The sequence below is a fragment of the Cibotium barometz genome, chromosome 22, assembly GCF_041138505.1.
Source record: "Cibotium barometz isolate CiBa-2024 chromosome 22, ASM4113850v1, whole genome shotgun sequence".
NCBI classification, from domain to species: Eukaryota; Viridiplantae; Streptophyta; class Polypodiopsida; order Cyatheales; family Cibotiaceae; genus Cibotium; species Cibotium barometz.
This window is the reverse complement of record NC_141067.1, coordinates 56,995,872-57,012,303: the sequence shown is the minus strand read 5'-3', so window position 1 is coordinate 57,012,303 and position 16,432 is coordinate 56,995,872. Positions and strand designations below refer to the sequence as shown.

At 46.6% G+C, this 16,432-nt stretch overlaps 1 protein-coding gene across 1 annotated transcript in view; it reads right to left on the bottom strand.

Annotated features, from left to right (window-relative positions):
* Nucleotides 1-3,558: 3,558 nt before the first annotated feature.
* LOC147626749 (uncharacterized) overlaps nucleotides 3,559-16,432 on the bottom strand; it is a 53,883-nt gene continuing 41,009 nt past the window's right edge. The window contains exons 6-10 of the mRNA XM_086816769.1: nucleotides 8,646-8,861; nucleotides 6,593-8,523; nucleotides 6,447-6,512; nucleotides 6,295-6,364; nucleotides 3,559-6,179 (exon numbers count right to left, since the gene is read on the bottom strand). Coding sequence (XP_086672895.1) covers nucleotides 3,813-6,179; nucleotides 6,295-6,364; nucleotides 6,447-6,512; nucleotides 6,593-8,523; nucleotides 8,646-8,861 — 4,650 coding nt within the window. The 3' untranslated portion in view covers nucleotides 3,559-3,812. The remainder of the gene's footprint in view (nucleotides 6,180-6,294; nucleotides 6,365-6,446; nucleotides 6,513-6,592; nucleotides 8,524-8,645; nucleotides 8,862-16,432) is intronic.

The window sequence follows — 16,432 nt, the reverse complement described above, 5'->3', positions numbered from 1 at the left end:
TACTATCCTAAACGTATTGCCTCGATCTCAGCCTTGACCTTGGGGGTTTCAAGAAACAATAGGCATTTTAGTGAGTGGTACTAGAAGGTTACCTTTCCCCTTAGAATTACACCTCTCTATTGATGATTCTTACATCTATGTGCACATCAATAAGAGCCAGTGAGAAACCAACCCTTTGTATTCCACATCTTTTTTTGGGCATGTCATATATGTTTCACACAATGGGATTACTCTCTAGGAAAGAAAGTAGAAAGACCCTCCTCTCCATTCAGAGAGGTGCCAGGGCAATGCATTTCAACTTTCAAGGGTCACTATGGAGTCTTTGTCATCATACTGCAATGGAAATAACCTTTTCTTCCAAACATCTCCTAGTTGGGAAGATCAATACAATTCAGGAACTGGAATATCATGACGATGAAAAATTTATTGCAAATTATGACATACAACAATATGCCCGTCCTAGACATTAGAAAGCATAACATGGAATCTACACAATTCAAGAATACCTTCCCCATTCAATCTGCTATTCGTCTTTGGATCTAATCTTTGGCTTTCTTCTCAACAGCACCTCTTTCTTCGAGTGGCACTTTGCTTCTCACTATTTCAATGATCCTCTTTACTTCGGCATTATATTCAACCTAATTTAAACCAAAAGTTTTATAGCATAAACAATGATCCTCTTTACTTCGGCATTATATTCAACCTAATTTAAACCAAAAGTTTTATAGCATAAATAATTTGGGCATGAGACCAAAGATCAATAGTATATCTTCAATTAGAAAAATAGTCATTACTAAGCTTTGAACAACATGAAACACAAGTCGTGCCAAGCATGCTTGTGTCAAAGGATACTAAGGCCTTACACCTTTTAGCTCCCTAGACCTTATGTGCTCAATAATCCTGCACTCTTCTACAGTGTACTCATATATTTCTCAACATCACATTCACAAATGTTGTTGGCATTTATGAGTGTATCTCTTAAGCTAGGCTTGATAATAGCGTGCTCAATGAGCCTTTACAAAGAAAAAACCAACATATTAGACATAAACCATAAACATATTGAATTTTAATTTTTAGTTGCAATAGGTGTACTCACACCTTCATTCTTTGCAAGCCTGCAAATAGAGTAATCTTACTTGTCTTCCTAGGATCAATGATTGTGCACCCCACCCGCATGTTCCTCCACTTTGTTTCAGTATACATCTCCTCAATCAAGGGCATCGATGCCATTGTCCTATGATTTCCTTCCCATACATATAACATTCTATTGGATAAGAATTGAAGGTCTGGCCTGCTTGCTAATTCTGCCTCAAATTCACCCTCAACCTCTTGCCATAAATGAGACCAAGAGGCCCTCATAACATCATCCACAACAATCTCATCTCCCTAACATGTACAAAATTGATGTAATAAATGCACACTTCTTTACCATGTACCCCTCATGCTTACCTTTCTACATCTTTGAAAGAGTGTGCATATTGAGATACACATATCTTTGATGTCATAGTTTACTGGTACCTACATCCACCTAGACTCCTACCCATAGTTGTTCTTCCAAATTCCCTTTGTAATGAACTTGTTATCTCCCATCAAGAATGACTACCCCATTCTTATGAAAGTGAACCCACAAGGTACAACCAAGACAAAGTCAAGTAAATGGAGAACTAATCTATAAAATAAACAATAAAGGATTAATTTAGGATTTACTTTTCTATTTTAGTGTTTCGAATGGGTTATATGACTCTATTGTAGGATCAAATTTATGAGTGCCTCACGACTACTATTGTTGACTATTTTATATCTAGACCCACATAACATTTGAAAGACTTTTTACACATTCTTTAGATGACTAAAATAGTCTCTTATCCTTTGATTTGTCATTTTTCATCGCTGTTCACTACCACCATGATGTCATCTCCCATAAGGTTGAGAGAGGAATAACAATCCTTACAGTTGGCCATATATGCCGAGATGCCCCATTAACGATGATCCAAGAATCATCATGTGCTGCAACATCGATTGTCTCATTGCATGCTTCTTCAATGCAAGAGAAAACTCTCTTTTTGCAACATGACTAGATTTTTCCCTTGAGGGTGCCATTCTTAGCATCTATCTACTTTTCCCTACGTTCTCTGGCTAATGTGCCCTTTCTTGGTACAGTTTAACTATTTTCTTCTGATTTGAAGAGTTAAAATCCTTACCCTTCTTCTTTGTGTTATTGGAGTAAATCTAGTCGTCACCATTGCAAATGTGCATTCACATCTCTTCATCTCGGAGTAATGAGAAAAAATCCTCGAGTGAGGCTTGACACCAATATTCACAAATGTAACAAGATTATCATATTTAAGCATCAATGTCCTTAGATAGTGATAAGCAAGGTCTAGGGAGAGAGCACTCATGCTGATTATAGTCATCTAGTCACAAAAATCTTTAATTATGGTGAGGAACACATCCGTCACTTACCTTCATTCAGCTTCTCTTGTTGGAGATAGCTTTTGAGACTCGTAAGTATTGGCTCTACATTGCCTATACATCTGACTAAGAGGAGACATGTTAAACCATGGTCAACACACTATCTTCCACGCTAGTGAGATGATGGTACAAAGAGCATGTGCATCCCTTCGACTCCAAGAATAAGAGAATTCTAACACACTTCCCCACCTCCCACGATCATTCAAGCTCAACTTGGACCACACAATGTCAAGACAAGGTATCCAAAAGTAAAGTCTACCTATCCCTTGTGTGAACCATTGTGAGATAATGATCCATTGCAACATGTAGCATATTTGACAATGTGCCAAATCTAATCTAAACCATCCAACCTCCTAGATTACCATCTCATATGGATGCGGGGATGAAGGACATCCAAATTGTTCGACCTTGGCTACTCTTCATAATGGGAAGTCATACAAACATGAGGTAGCTAATACTTGGGCAAAGCAAAATAAGGGTGAAACAAGACCACCTTTACAAAGGAAAGAAGTAATCATGTTTTGTTGTTATAAAACAAAAGACTTATCTTCAAAAGCATTTAAGATAGATTTGACCATTATCGAAAACTTAAAGTTAAAAGCTTCTGTAGTTAAATAAGAAAGACCAAAATTAAAGCGAAAAGACAATCCATTGGTAGAATGTAAATACCAAAATCAATGAAGAAAACCAATCCATAATGAATGTTAAAAACTTGATACGTGCATTAGTCATAAGTGATGAGTTATGTTACACATCCATGAGTGTACATCTGAGCAAACATTGTTAGTTGACACCATGTTACTCAACTAGCATTTTAAGGTTGTTCGAGTAGAGCATGTAAACCTTACCAATACTATGTGAAGACTAACCTTGGTATTTAAATGTGGTAGCTAACATTGATTAATAGAGATACCCGACCATGCAAACAATAAGTATGTGGTGTTGCAAAACAGTGTTCTGTTAAACCTTTGGAGACACAAACACATTCAAGACATGCACCACAGAGTGAGTGAGGATTTAAGGTACCATTACTTACATGTGGACCAATAATTTCTTTCTTTTTTTAACTTTTGCTCTGGTTGTCAATGAGGGTCAAAGGCAAATTTTTCTATTTGTGTTGTAAGGAGTAAATTTCCTAGCAAAACCCTATGGACGGAGCCACATGGCAAAAGGGCCTTTGTGAGATCCACTTAGCTCGAGCCCAATATGCATTTTAGATTCAGACATGACAAATCCCTTCCTCTCCAGAAAAAGAAAAACAATGTAAAAGCAAACCTCAAACCTTATGTACAATTGTCATTGAGATTTGCGATTTTTGAGACGAGTGTGAATCATTTCTTCTACACAGAACGACTAGCAATCAATCTTCCCTTGCTCTCAAGAACTTGCCCTTGGAGAACTGATAAGAGTTTTTGGGCACAGTCTAAACTCTCCAGATTCATGCTATTCCACTGAGAAGAGGAACTCAAAGCAGTAAGGACATCACAAATGACCCACTTTGTGCCTATCTGTTCTGCATGGCTGCGTCTTTTATCATCAGATCCCACTGTAGCCATGAATCTGTTGATGTCACAAGGCTGAGTATCAGCAATAACAGGCTGTGTATCTCCCTCTAAGGCTTCGAATTCTTTGCAATTACGTGCATCTGACCTTGGTTGGATCTCACCTCGAGCACATCTAGGAGGTGTGCTTCCTTTATCCGAGACCTTGCAGTCTTCCCAACCTTGGACATTCGACCTGGATCGAGTATCTTCGTGCACATTCTGTGGTTCGACGTAAGCTCTTTGATATGACAACCCAGAAGAAACAAGGATTTGAGCAGGGACCTGAGTGTCAATTATTCCAGCACCCTCCATTTCATGTCTCCCCAGGGGTGAGACCAAAGGGTTCACAACTTGAATTTCACAGGATTTAGATGCTGGGCAAGTTCCACTAGATGACACTGTCGTCTTTGATTCTTCACCTGCACCAGCTTCACAGTTCCTTGCCTTCAATTTTTTGCCAGACCTAAGTATCTTTGAAGGAGTGACAGGCCTTAAACCTTGCACTCCTGACTGGAAATGAGGCTGATTTCCTGCCTCTCCTAGCCTTTTTCTATGCATGGCTTTGTGTTCTGCTCTGTCTACATCTACTCCACAAGGATATGTCCAATCACCATTTTTTCGCAACACTTTCTCATCTAGCAGTGATTTGTGGTGGTATAGCAGTTTTAACTCTGGTGGTAGAGCATCACCCAAGTTACTAGGCCCCCCATCTGAACTCCTAACAGTCATGTTTTCTCTAGCTACCATGTCAGAATGTGCATCTTTATTGATTAAAGGTTGAGGTTTCTGTTTTGTATAGGATTCTGAAAGCATTAAACTGGCATTCGCATCTTGAAGTTTCTCATCACCCTTCACAAACTGGTTACACATTTGCAGGACTACGTCTTCTGGATCCTCAGAGTCAAGTACAACTTGACTTTGGCTGAAATCCATGCTTGTATAGGTTTTAATGCCTGCTCCATGACTGGTACATCCACTTCCAATAGCTCCACGTTGTGATAGCCTCACCTCTTTTTGATGATCGGTCAAGGGGCCTGGCATCTTTTGAGTAGGAGGGATAGAGGCATACTCTAGATATTCATCATCTAGAAACCTGAGTTTTTTCCTCCGTGCAGAAGCTCCTGAATCCCATTCAGATCCAGTCACATTATGGTTCCTGGCAACTTGCAAAAGATCCTGGTCTTTGGCCAGTTCATCATGACACAGCAGATGGCGCTGCTTTCCAGGTTCTATAGAGGCAGCCATATTTGGTGCTATTTCTTTGGGGATTCCCTCAATGGTTTGCACAACTTTGGAATTTCTACATGACACGTCCTCACCTTTCTCAGCACTCAGCTCGGACCTCTTTCTCACTACTCTATTTTTGTCAAACAAGCACACGTCTTTTACCTTGTCCACAGAACCAGAAGCAGGTAGATGTTTCCATTGCTCTGTAGTCGTGAGTGTTAATGCATCTTTGCCCACATGAGCTCTGTCTTTAGAAGTATCTGTGCTCATAGCAATGGAATGTGCATTATCAACTGGCCTTTTGATCCTTTCTAGCAGTGCATTTACTGGTTTATCAGTGTGCTTTGATTTGTCGTTCACAAGCAAGTTGGATGTATGAACATTCATAGATGTGGACATTTCATCATTTTTAGATCTGGGATCGGTACTTGCCATCCTGCAAAGTGAACCTTTTTTTCTCTCCAAACACTGATCCTGAAGCACTCGGAACTGCCTCCGTCCTGTAGGTGCCTCTGAAATGATTTCAGATGATATATCTGAATGTGTCCTGCCTTTTGATGTCATATCAGAATACTTGGCCCAACCTGGCAAAGAAATCTTCACCTTATCTTTAAGTTGGTGAAGTATAGGAACCAAGCAGGGTGGATAGTTCAAGAAGGATGCTTTGCTGCCATAAGTTGCTTCCCAAAATGAGAGCGTAGAATTGGATATTGAAGTCTCAGAACACTGTAATGCTGGTATCAAAAGGGGAGCTTGAAGAGAGAGAAGATTGGAATCGAAGATTAGAGGGGGCTGGCACCTCTGTAGGCAACTTAAAAGCTTCTCCCATAGATTCTCTAGAGCCTCCATAAGGACCTTCGAAGAAGATGATGCATTTTTCTTAATGAAAATGCTCTCAGAAGAGCTAAGCCATTTAGCAAAAGGCTTGGAAAAATCCTGGAAGCAGTAAAATGACACTCATGTCATGCACCAGTCTTTATGGCATGTTAAAGCTTAAAAACAAGAAGAATAAGACCATAATAGGGTGGAAGAATCCTCAAGGCATTTTCACCTGCAAGAACATGAGTGCATCCTGCTGCGAGTGAAGGCGTGCAACAAAACTTGCTAATGCTTCTAGAACCCTGAGGTCACGAGCATCAGCCTTTTAATTGGAACCATGACCCAAATGAGACAAAAACCACACCAAGTTGTAGTAGATCATACCTTGAAGTAGGATCAAACCACCATGTCTTGCCAGCTGTGAGTTCATTCCATGATAACTCTAAAAGCCTGGGAGAGAATCAATAGGGTTAGGAAACTGTTCGAAGTTGAAAGAAAGAAAGCATATAGATACAAGGTGGTGGTGAAACCTGGATGTGAGACAAAGGATGTCACGGACATTGCTGGCATCCTCTACATCGTTCCCCACTGGACCATTACTCAGACAAGATCCACCTATAAAGCTTCCCAGTCTCTTCTTTCGGTTTATAGCAAGCATTGCAAGGCTTGATATCTCTGTCTGCTTCAGGACATTGATAATGATAACACCCAGCATTTCAGATAAGAAACGACTTTCAATGATAGCATGCTCAACTTTGTTGTGATGCACATGTTGCCAGTGTGTTTCTAGCAGCTTCAAAATCTTTTGGCAATGCGCACTTGGGAAAAAATTTGGCTGTGATGATTTCAGCGATGAAATACGTGAGCTACAGTTGAAAAGCCTGGTCCATGCAGCAACCACAAGCTCAAGCTCATCAGCACCTTGAGAAAGCCTTACACTCTTGGTATCTTTGTAGCTTGAGTGACCTTCTCGAATGCCACCATTGTAATCAGAACGCAAATTAGGGACATGCAAACAGAATTTCAGAGGAAGGAGCAGAAATTTGTGAACAACTTGATAGCCTGAGTCACCAATACCAGTCTCAACAGCTGGTACATCATTTGCACCCTCTAAGTAACTTGTCATATGATCAGCAAAGATCTTCCAAACTCGAAGAAAGTAGAAACCCTTCTTCCACAACTGCAACTTTGTCATTGTAGTACCTTCCTCTGTTTTGGTGTCACATACAAGTAGATTCAGATCTACCCCACTTGTTGTTTCTTGCCTACAAAGCACAACAAAGAAGAACGAGTCCAAGACATGCCCCACTCCCCATAGGTTATTCATGATACCAAGACCTGCCTTTGTAGACACAGCCAGTTTTTCTAGTCTTTCTAATACCTTCTCCTCCTCTCCATCCTCACAAAGTACAGTACGGCCAAACCAAATCCAGATAGCAATCATATACACAATAGGCGTGACCAGCTCTCCTGAGCTGGTGCGCACACAGTCAGCTTCTTTCTGGTCAGAAATGTCCAGTGTGCTCAAAGAATCACAGGAGTGGTCTTGCTTCTGTTGAACGTCTTGATGCAAAAAACATAGTTTGTAAAAAGATGACGACAATACAAGGGAGCCGAGCTCCATCAGAACTTCAACAGCTGGCCACACAACGGAACCTAGCTCCTTGAAGCCCACTATCAACTCGCTCTCCTGAGCAATCTCATGGACAAACCTAAGCACCGAATGTACAGATTTAACATGTTGCATTGAGGGTTTGACAGACCCCTTCTCATCACCCTCTACTCCTATAATCACTAAAAATAACATTCTTAAGGCTCCATTAAGGCTGAGGTTGTCACTGGATGACTTTTTATAGTTTTCAACCCCACATTTCCAAAGGACCCTTACAAGCTTTAGTATGGACTCTAGTGACTCCAAAGACCATGGGGCCCATTTGATTAGCAGAGTGCTCTCTGTTTCATTTCCAGCAGATTTACACAAAGTCGGAGTTTTGGGAGAAGAAGCCCTTCCCTCTCGACCAATGGAGAAGGCTTGAGATGAGCAGGAGTCAAGCTTGCTTTGAACCTTACAAGCAATTAATGCTTCTAAAGCATTAAGGCAGAGATCCCACACCCCAAGAGTGCCCCTCTCAGGACCGGACTTGAAGATCGCTTCAAACATTGGAGTAACCACAACAGCTTGTACAGGCAAACTGTTGATCTCAGATTCAAGCTTGTGTGAAAGGTAAGTCCAGGTGCGCCAGCACGCAAGCCTAACAGACTGATGGCTTTCACCACTCATGATAGTTATCAAAGGCATCATGAGAAGCTTTAGGCGTTTCACAGAAGGACTTGCATTGGACTTGTGAAAATCTCCAGATGAAAGGGAGACACTGTCTGTTTCTGGTTGAAGACCACTGCCTTGCAGTACTGGTACGACCGGGTGCTGGAATAGGGCATCAATCAAGGCTTCCCATGCAACCTGTTCCACAAGCAGTTCCCTTTGAATGAGTAGGTTACAGACACATTCATCCCAAATCTTCTATTACAAAAAACATAAACCTCAGTCAAACTGGTGAGTGATTAAGGGTTGAAGGTACAAACCAGTGAAGCTATTTGAACCTGTGAATCATGGCTGGTAAAAGTAACCTCGGCTACTTTCAGCATTTGATTCACCAAGACCCTGTTTTCTCCAGCTTGACTTCCAAGGAGCCGAACAAGCCAACTCCAAGCACGAATAGTGGGTACTACTAAGACCCTTGACTTTACCGTCTTCTCCATGATTGACATAAGTGTCTGATTTATGTCAATAGCTACAACCTGTACTTAGGCACACAAAAAACAGAAAAATTGTTAATTTTAAGTATTGCACTGTTGATCAAGTAATGGGTATTGTGGCATTTACCTACTACCAACTGAGGCTCGCATTCAAGGTTCAATGATCATAGGGAAAAACACCTATTTGTCGTTCTCAAAGAACTCTAAATTAAATTAGTCAATGACCTTGATTTGGTCAAAAACTTAGTCAAAGGACCTTAGCCTCGACCAAGGTTTTCACCAGCTCAAACAGGCAGACCATGATACAAGGGAAACATGGAGAGTGCTTAACTTTTTCTTGCTTGAGAAGGACCAATTTAATCTAGTCAAAAAAACCTAGCCAAATTTTAATCAATTCTTGTTTGTAGAACACTTGCACCTATGTGCTAGGGTTTGCTAGAGATAAAAAGAAGAGTTCGGCAGAATCACACATACAACACACACAAGAGTCCTGAACTATTGCTTTGTATTGTGTACAAGAAAAAAGTAATACAACTGAAATTCAAGTACAAGATGTGGCTGAGAATGAAGACATCAAATCACAGCTCTGTGACCTACTGTACACTCCTGGCTAGCACTTCACCTACAAAGAAATGCTCTGTGAAGTCCAACATTGAGGAAAGCATATGAATATGCCGATTTGGGTACCCACATATATATATGCACCAATGCTCCTAGTTGGCCAGTACTAAGGAAAGCAGATGAATATGCCGATTTGGGTACCCACATATATATATGCACCAATGCTCCTAGTTGGTTAGTAGTACTGTTGTTGGGCCACCTGTACCCGATTGCCACATCATTGTTGCCACGTGGCAATGCCACATGTCCTCTACGCTATCCGACTCTACCTGTCGACTGCTATCTAATGTCTGGTTGTGCCTTGCATACTCGTAGGTGTGTCACATTCTCCCCTACAACTATCCTCCGTTGCATGGCCTCTTAATAGGCTCTCATCAATGGGCAAGACTCATCCGTGAATTGATCCTCATTAAACCAGACTGCCTACTGGATTGGGTAGCCTTTACCTTGAGGAGATACTGGAGCTGCTTTCAACAAGAACCTTGCTTGTACTAGTGCAAAACAACCTACTCAAGTACTAAGACTTCCTATAATCCCCTGTCATCCACCAACTCTGGTTCATCCTCATCCGACGGAGCACTTAGCTTTGGCCCATGATACTCTACAAGGTTGCTCACATGAAACAACGGATGCATCCTCCAATGGCTTGGTAACTCCGGCTTGAAGACTACATCACTAAGCTTCTTGATAATCTTGAATGGACCTTGCTTCTTTGGAGCTAGTTTGGAAGCAACTTCCCTGAACTGTTTGAGCCTCTGCTTCATGATTTTCAAATAAACCCAATCTCCTTCCTTGAAGGTTCTATCCCGCAATGTTTGTCGGCCTCGCAAAATGCCTTCCGTATTTCTTGCCGAACTTGTCGCAATAGTTGGTCCAAATCTTGAACCACCTGGTCTACACCATAGTTCCCTATGGAAGTTTTGAGAGCTTGGGTCATCGGATTATCATTGATGGCATGCTCCACCAATGGCAAGAACTCCTCCCAAAGAGTTTAATGCTCCTGACAATAACACTACAGCATCATGATCATAGTCTGGTTCATGCTCTTGGTCCAGCCATCTATCCGGGGATGAAAGGCAATAGTGAACTGTAACTTCGTCCCCAACCCATAGAACAAGGCCCTCCAAAAACCTCCAGTGAATTTCGGATCCTTGTCTAAGACGATCCTCTTTGGAAGTCCATGTAAGCGGAACACCTGATCACCTCCTAAGCATCTCCATCTGACTTGCAAGGAATAAGGTGGGTCTACTTACTCAACCGATCAACAAATGTAAGAATACAATCATTCTGGAACCTTCGGCTCTTCGGCAATCCAACCACGAAGTCCATAGAAATGTCCTCCCTGATGGAGATAGCACAAGCGGAAGCATAAGCAGTAAACATATGAGAGAGTGAAAAGGAGATTGAGAGAGTTGGACAAGATCACCTTTTATAACAACAGGAAAGCTTTACAATGGCAATGGCCAACAACTGAGCGTTGAACTATGTGCAAGGGAAATGGATGAATGAGTGAATAATTGGAAACTCCTTATATAGTGCAATAGGGACCTGGCTGCTTGATAGCTCGCTGAAGCTCCCGCCTCCCCTCTCCCTGCTCGCGTTGCTGCACAGCGCCTGTCGCCCCCCCTGCCTGCTCGCCCCCCCGTCTTCCCCTCGCTCCTTGCCCCCCCACCTTCCCTGCATTGCCCGCCGCCTATCTTTTAGACCCCCCCCCCGCCTGCTTCTGCTGCTGCGCACCCCCCCCCTTTTCCACCTACTGCCGCCGCCTTGCTTTGCTCACCCTCCTCTCCTTGCGCCTCCCCCCTCCCCTCTGCAGCGCCTCATCCCCCCCCCCTCCGCCAGCTCGCTTCCTCCCATCCCTCTTGCGCGCAGCCCCCGCCCTCCCCCCCCTTTTTTGGGTTTTTCTTTTTTTTTCTCCTTCGCCTGCTCCCACCCCCCCCTCCTTCCTTTTTTTTCTTGCTTCCGCCCCCCCCTTGGGGTTTTGTTTTCCTTTTTCGCTCCGTATCCCGCCTCTCTGTGTGCAACTCGGTTCCAGCAGGATCCCGCCTTCGCCGCAGCTTCAGACTCTGATGGAGGCTCCTCCCGCCCCGCCTCAGAGGGACTCATCCGCAGCCCCCTCGCCCGCCCCTGAGGTCACCCCCATCAAGCTTTCTCTTTCGCCAGAAGAGGAAGCGAGCCTCACCGCAGAGGTGGAACGCCTCCAGGCTCATTCCACCATCTGCCGTATAGTCGGCACTCACCCCAGCAGAGGGGAGATCAGGGATCTTCTTCAGGCCCGCCTTCTTGCAGATGTGGGCAAGATCCTAGATGTACAGCTTCTGGGCCAGGGACATTATCAGATTGAGTTCGAGGCCGCCCAGAGCGTTGCCAAGGTCCTTGCCATGAGTCCCCTTGACATCAGGGGTGCTCGGGCTTTCTTCAGACCTTGGCAGCATGGATTTGACCCAGCAGCGGCGGAGCAGGGAGAGCGCCTCTTCCATGTTACAGTTTGCTTCCCTGGTCTCCGCCGGGAGTATCTTCCGCTCCTCTCCAGGCTCGGAGCATTGGTGGGCTCGGTACTAGAGACGGGCCCCTCAGCAGCTTCAGTGGTGGCCAGAGCAACTGGGCTACCTTCGGTCAGAGTGTTGGTGTCTGACATCTCCTCCCTTCCTAAGGTCATTCAGCTACCTAGGATAGGGGGGGGTGGATAGATTAGAGAGTGGAGTTCTCGGGGCTCCCGAACCAGTGCTTCATTTGCAGGCAGGTCCCTGGCGTTCACCTGCAGTCCGGAGAGCGCTGAGCACTGACCTCGCTCGAGCATCACAGAGGAGACCTATGCCGATTAGGGCTTCACGGATTTCATCTATCCGTAGTCGGCTGAGTCACCTTGGCATTAGACAGCGCTCGGAGGCTTTTGATTATACCTTCACACGGCTTTTTGGAGCAGAGGGCCCCCATGAGCCAGCACCCATCCGAGTTCATGTAGTGATACCTCCGGCCCGCGAGGAGGAGGCACTAGACTCAGCGGTGGCCTTCTCGTTCCCTCTATGTGGCCCATGCGACCGGGAGTGGACTCTAGAGCTCGCTCTCAGCACTTTGAAGACTCAGGCAGTTGAGTTTTCTCATCACATGAGCGATCTGGAGGTGACAGATGTGATAGGCCGACTTTGGGAGTTAGCTCATTTTTTCTTGGATCCCGGGAGTGTGGATACCTCAGGGATTCGGCATTTGGTCGTGCGCATAGTGGCAGACTTAGCACGCGACCCTGGATATGTGTGTATACACGAGGTTGCTCTGTCAGAGCGGGAGGCAGTCGCCATGGGCCACAGCCACCACTGGCGCCTGATCCGAGATTCTTGCAGTACACCGGGTGGGCAGATTCGCAACCGCTCGGATGGGGACTACTCTCCATCCAAGCCGCTTGCGAAGGCCCGCCGCACGGCTGAGACAGCATCCACCTCAGCAGGGCATCCATGAGGATCATCTCATGGAATGTACAGGGCCTGGCGGAGCACACTTTATACGCTATCGTGGTTGCTTGAGGCAGGAGCTTCAGAGATGCCTGGTTGGTGGCAGCATTGATATTTTGATGATGGAGGAGCACCACTTGGGTGAGAGCAGGATTCGGAGATATGGTTGGGTGATGCCTGGTAGATGGGACACTTTTTGGTCTGCAGGTTTTGGTCCTTTGGGTGGACAGGGTGGAGTATGCATGGTCATTGCAGATGTATGGCGGCAGGCCATTGTGGATCGAGGGATCATTGTGCCTGGTAGAGCACAGTATGTCATTCTGAGGATGCATGATGAGCTATTGGGTGTGCTCAACGTCTATGCGCCCAATCATGCGAGTGCCAGAGCAGAGTTTAGGACTCAGGTTACAGATGCATTGCCAGAGGCCGCACATTGGTGTGTCGGGGGAGACTTCAACATGCTTGAGGACCCGGCAGATAGGGTGGGAGGCAGTCATGTTACAGTGCACGGCACGGAGCTTGCAGCTTGGGACCGGTTTTGCATGTCACTGAGGATCACCGATGCATGGCAGCATGGGGGCTTTCTCTCGGTCTCAGGACAGTCTTAGTTTCTCTCGGTCGGATCGCCGGCAGGGAGGGACTAATCTATCACGGATTGATCGCTTTTATGTGGGCGACTGGTTAGGGGAGCGAGGGGGCTCCGTCGGCATTCTCGCTGGCACCTCATTTTCAGATCATGCGCCAGTTATATTGACATTGGAGGAGGGGACACGGGAGCCCAGCTTGCAGTTGAGGATCCCAGAGAGGGTACTTATAGATCCCAGTCTCGCTGAGGACATTGAGAGGATCTGGCATGATAGTCAGTGCTCTGACCAGGATGCAGCGGGCCAGTGTGCCCAGGGACTCATCGATCTTAGCTCTTTTCTACACGCTGCAGCTTTGACACGGCTGGGAGAGATTCGCGAGCGGGAGCATCGTCTGAGACACAGCCTTCCTTCGCTACAGCGCCTTCAGGAGCAGCAGCCTACATGTGAGTGGGTGGCGTCCTAGCTGAGCTGGGCACGCCAAGAGGTTAGAGAGGTAGAGGAGCAGAGACATGAGTTTTACTATCGTCGTCAGGCCTCTCAGTGGACGCAGCTTGGTGATAGAGTGACTGGAGAGTTTTTTGAGATCACTGGAACCCGTCATGCGCGAGCAGGAGTCCGCCAGCTTGGTAGACCGGATGGATCGGTAGCTACTGAGCTCGGGGAGATCAGAGCCATTGCCACTGCATTTTATAGTGACCTGCTTTCAACGGAGCCAGCCACTGAGGATCGAGATGTTTGCAGACAGACTGTGTGGGCCCATGTGCAGAGGAGGGTCACAGACCGTATGCGTACAGTTCTAGGTGCGCCTCTGTCAGAGATTGAGCTTGCCGAGGCCTTGAGGGTCCTGCCACGACATAGTTGCCCAGGGGAGGACGGACTGACGCCGACCTTTTTTATGCGCTATTGGGACCTTTTGGGGCCAGGCCTCCCGCAAGGGCTTTCAGCATGTTTTGGACACTGGGGTGATGCCGCAGAGCTTTTCAGAGGGCTTGATCTATCTTATCCCCAAGGGGGAGGGAGTATCAGATGATATTCGGCATTGGAGGCCTATTACGATCCTCAATACTGTCTACAAGGTCTTAGCAAAGGCCTTGAGTTTGAGGATCCAGCCCTTCCTGGGGGAGTTGATTCATGCTACTCAGACAGGATTTGTCAAGGAGCGCAGTATCCTTGACAACATCTTTACTTTCTGGGAGGCAACGGCCCGAGCTAGATTTCTTGGCGAGGACTTGGTCGTGATGCTTCTCAATTTTGAGAAGGCATACGATAGAGTTGATTGGGGTTTCTTAGAGGGCACTATGCTTCGCCTGGGCTTTGAGCCAGGATGGATCAGAGGGGTGGCAGCTCTGTAATCCACAGCTCGCAGCCAGGTGCTGATTGCAGGAGGACGGGGGCCGAGTTTTGAGCTGACCAGATCAGTCCGTCTCAGGGGTGTCCTCTCGCCCCTGTTCTTTTTCTCTTTTTTGCGGAGGCTATGAGTATGTATTTGACAGCAGAGGAGGTTGGTTTGAGAGGACTTCAGCTCCCAGTCCGGGGGGAGGACTTGCTTGATGCTGAGTTTGCAGACGACACGGGCTTATTTTTGCATGGCCAAGAGGCCAATCTTCTTCGGGCTGAGTAGTTGCTCCAGGTTTTTAGTGCAGCTTCGGGAGCTTTGATCAATTGGCGCAAGACAGTGGCCTTTTGGATCAGTAGTGCTCCCACTCCGGCATGGAGCCCGGACCCCGGTTTTAGATGGATTCCTCCAGGCACAGCAGAGCGGCAGGCCCAGCTCGTAGTTTTGGAGACTGGCAGGCCTTCTGCAGTCTACCAGAGGAGATCCAGGTGGAGAGGCTGAGTCACTTCAAAGGGGGGTTGATTATGAGGGATGATATTCAGGAGGCACTCACAGAGGAGTGGTTCACGCCTCTCGAGCCAGTGGCCCCACGGTGGATGGGAGCCTTTACACAGTTGGAGATCCTGATTGCTGTCAGAGCTTGCACTGAGGATGGCAGTTGCCTCTACTATGAGATTCAGGATGAGGGCAGACTCCAGAGAGTGGAGGTGGAGTCGCCTTTGGTTGCAGAGTGCACCTTTCAGAGGATTCGGGTAGTGGCCGCCGCTTCTCGGAAGTGGCATATTGACCCCGACCCTGCTGATGTGCTCCCGGATTGGCGCATATGGGCATATGCAGCGCGCCCCTTGGCCCGGCTACAGTGGGACCCCGGGGAGTACGAGTGGCATGATCCTTATGCATCCCTTGAGGCCACAGAGATCACCTTTTTCCAGTATACTGTTCAGCTGGGGCGGCATATTTTGACGGCGAGGACGGTCTCTCCAGCAGCACCGGGGCATTGGCGACTACAGGGACTCTCACAGGAGTTCCTGGAGGATTTTTGGGCTCGGCTCTGGGCTAGTCGACAGGCCCGCAGGATCTCGACTTTTCAGTGGCTGGTCGCCCACCACAGGGGCTCAGCAGTTGGCACTTGGCTTGTTTACAACGGTCTTCCGGCGGCCTGCGTCCGATGCGGCCACCCTATGGAGACACAGAGACATTGCCTTTGGGATTGCCCTCAGGCACAGCAGATTTGGCTGCGGATGCTGCGTATTCTGGCCCTCCTCTCTCCAGAGGGTATGTTTACGTGGGATGCCACTGCTTGGTCGACTTCGTCAGGGCCTGCTATGGGCTATGAGATGGAGCAGGGCAGTCAGGCCATCAGATTTATTAGGGGCCAGCCTCGCCTGGTTCCGGCACCGGATTTCTCGTCCGCCAGAGCTGGACACAGGAGAGGGATTTACGATGGGAGCTCCTCAGCAGCCTCACCATCTGGTTCACCTGGAGGGCCCGGTGCTTTACGGCCTTTGAGGGGAGATTGGAGCCACCAGCAGAGACTGTACGGGGGATTTGGCAGGAGTTGATCCACACCCTGCGAGGACAGTACGACCGCATCCGGGGAGACTCGGATGAGGCGATCTT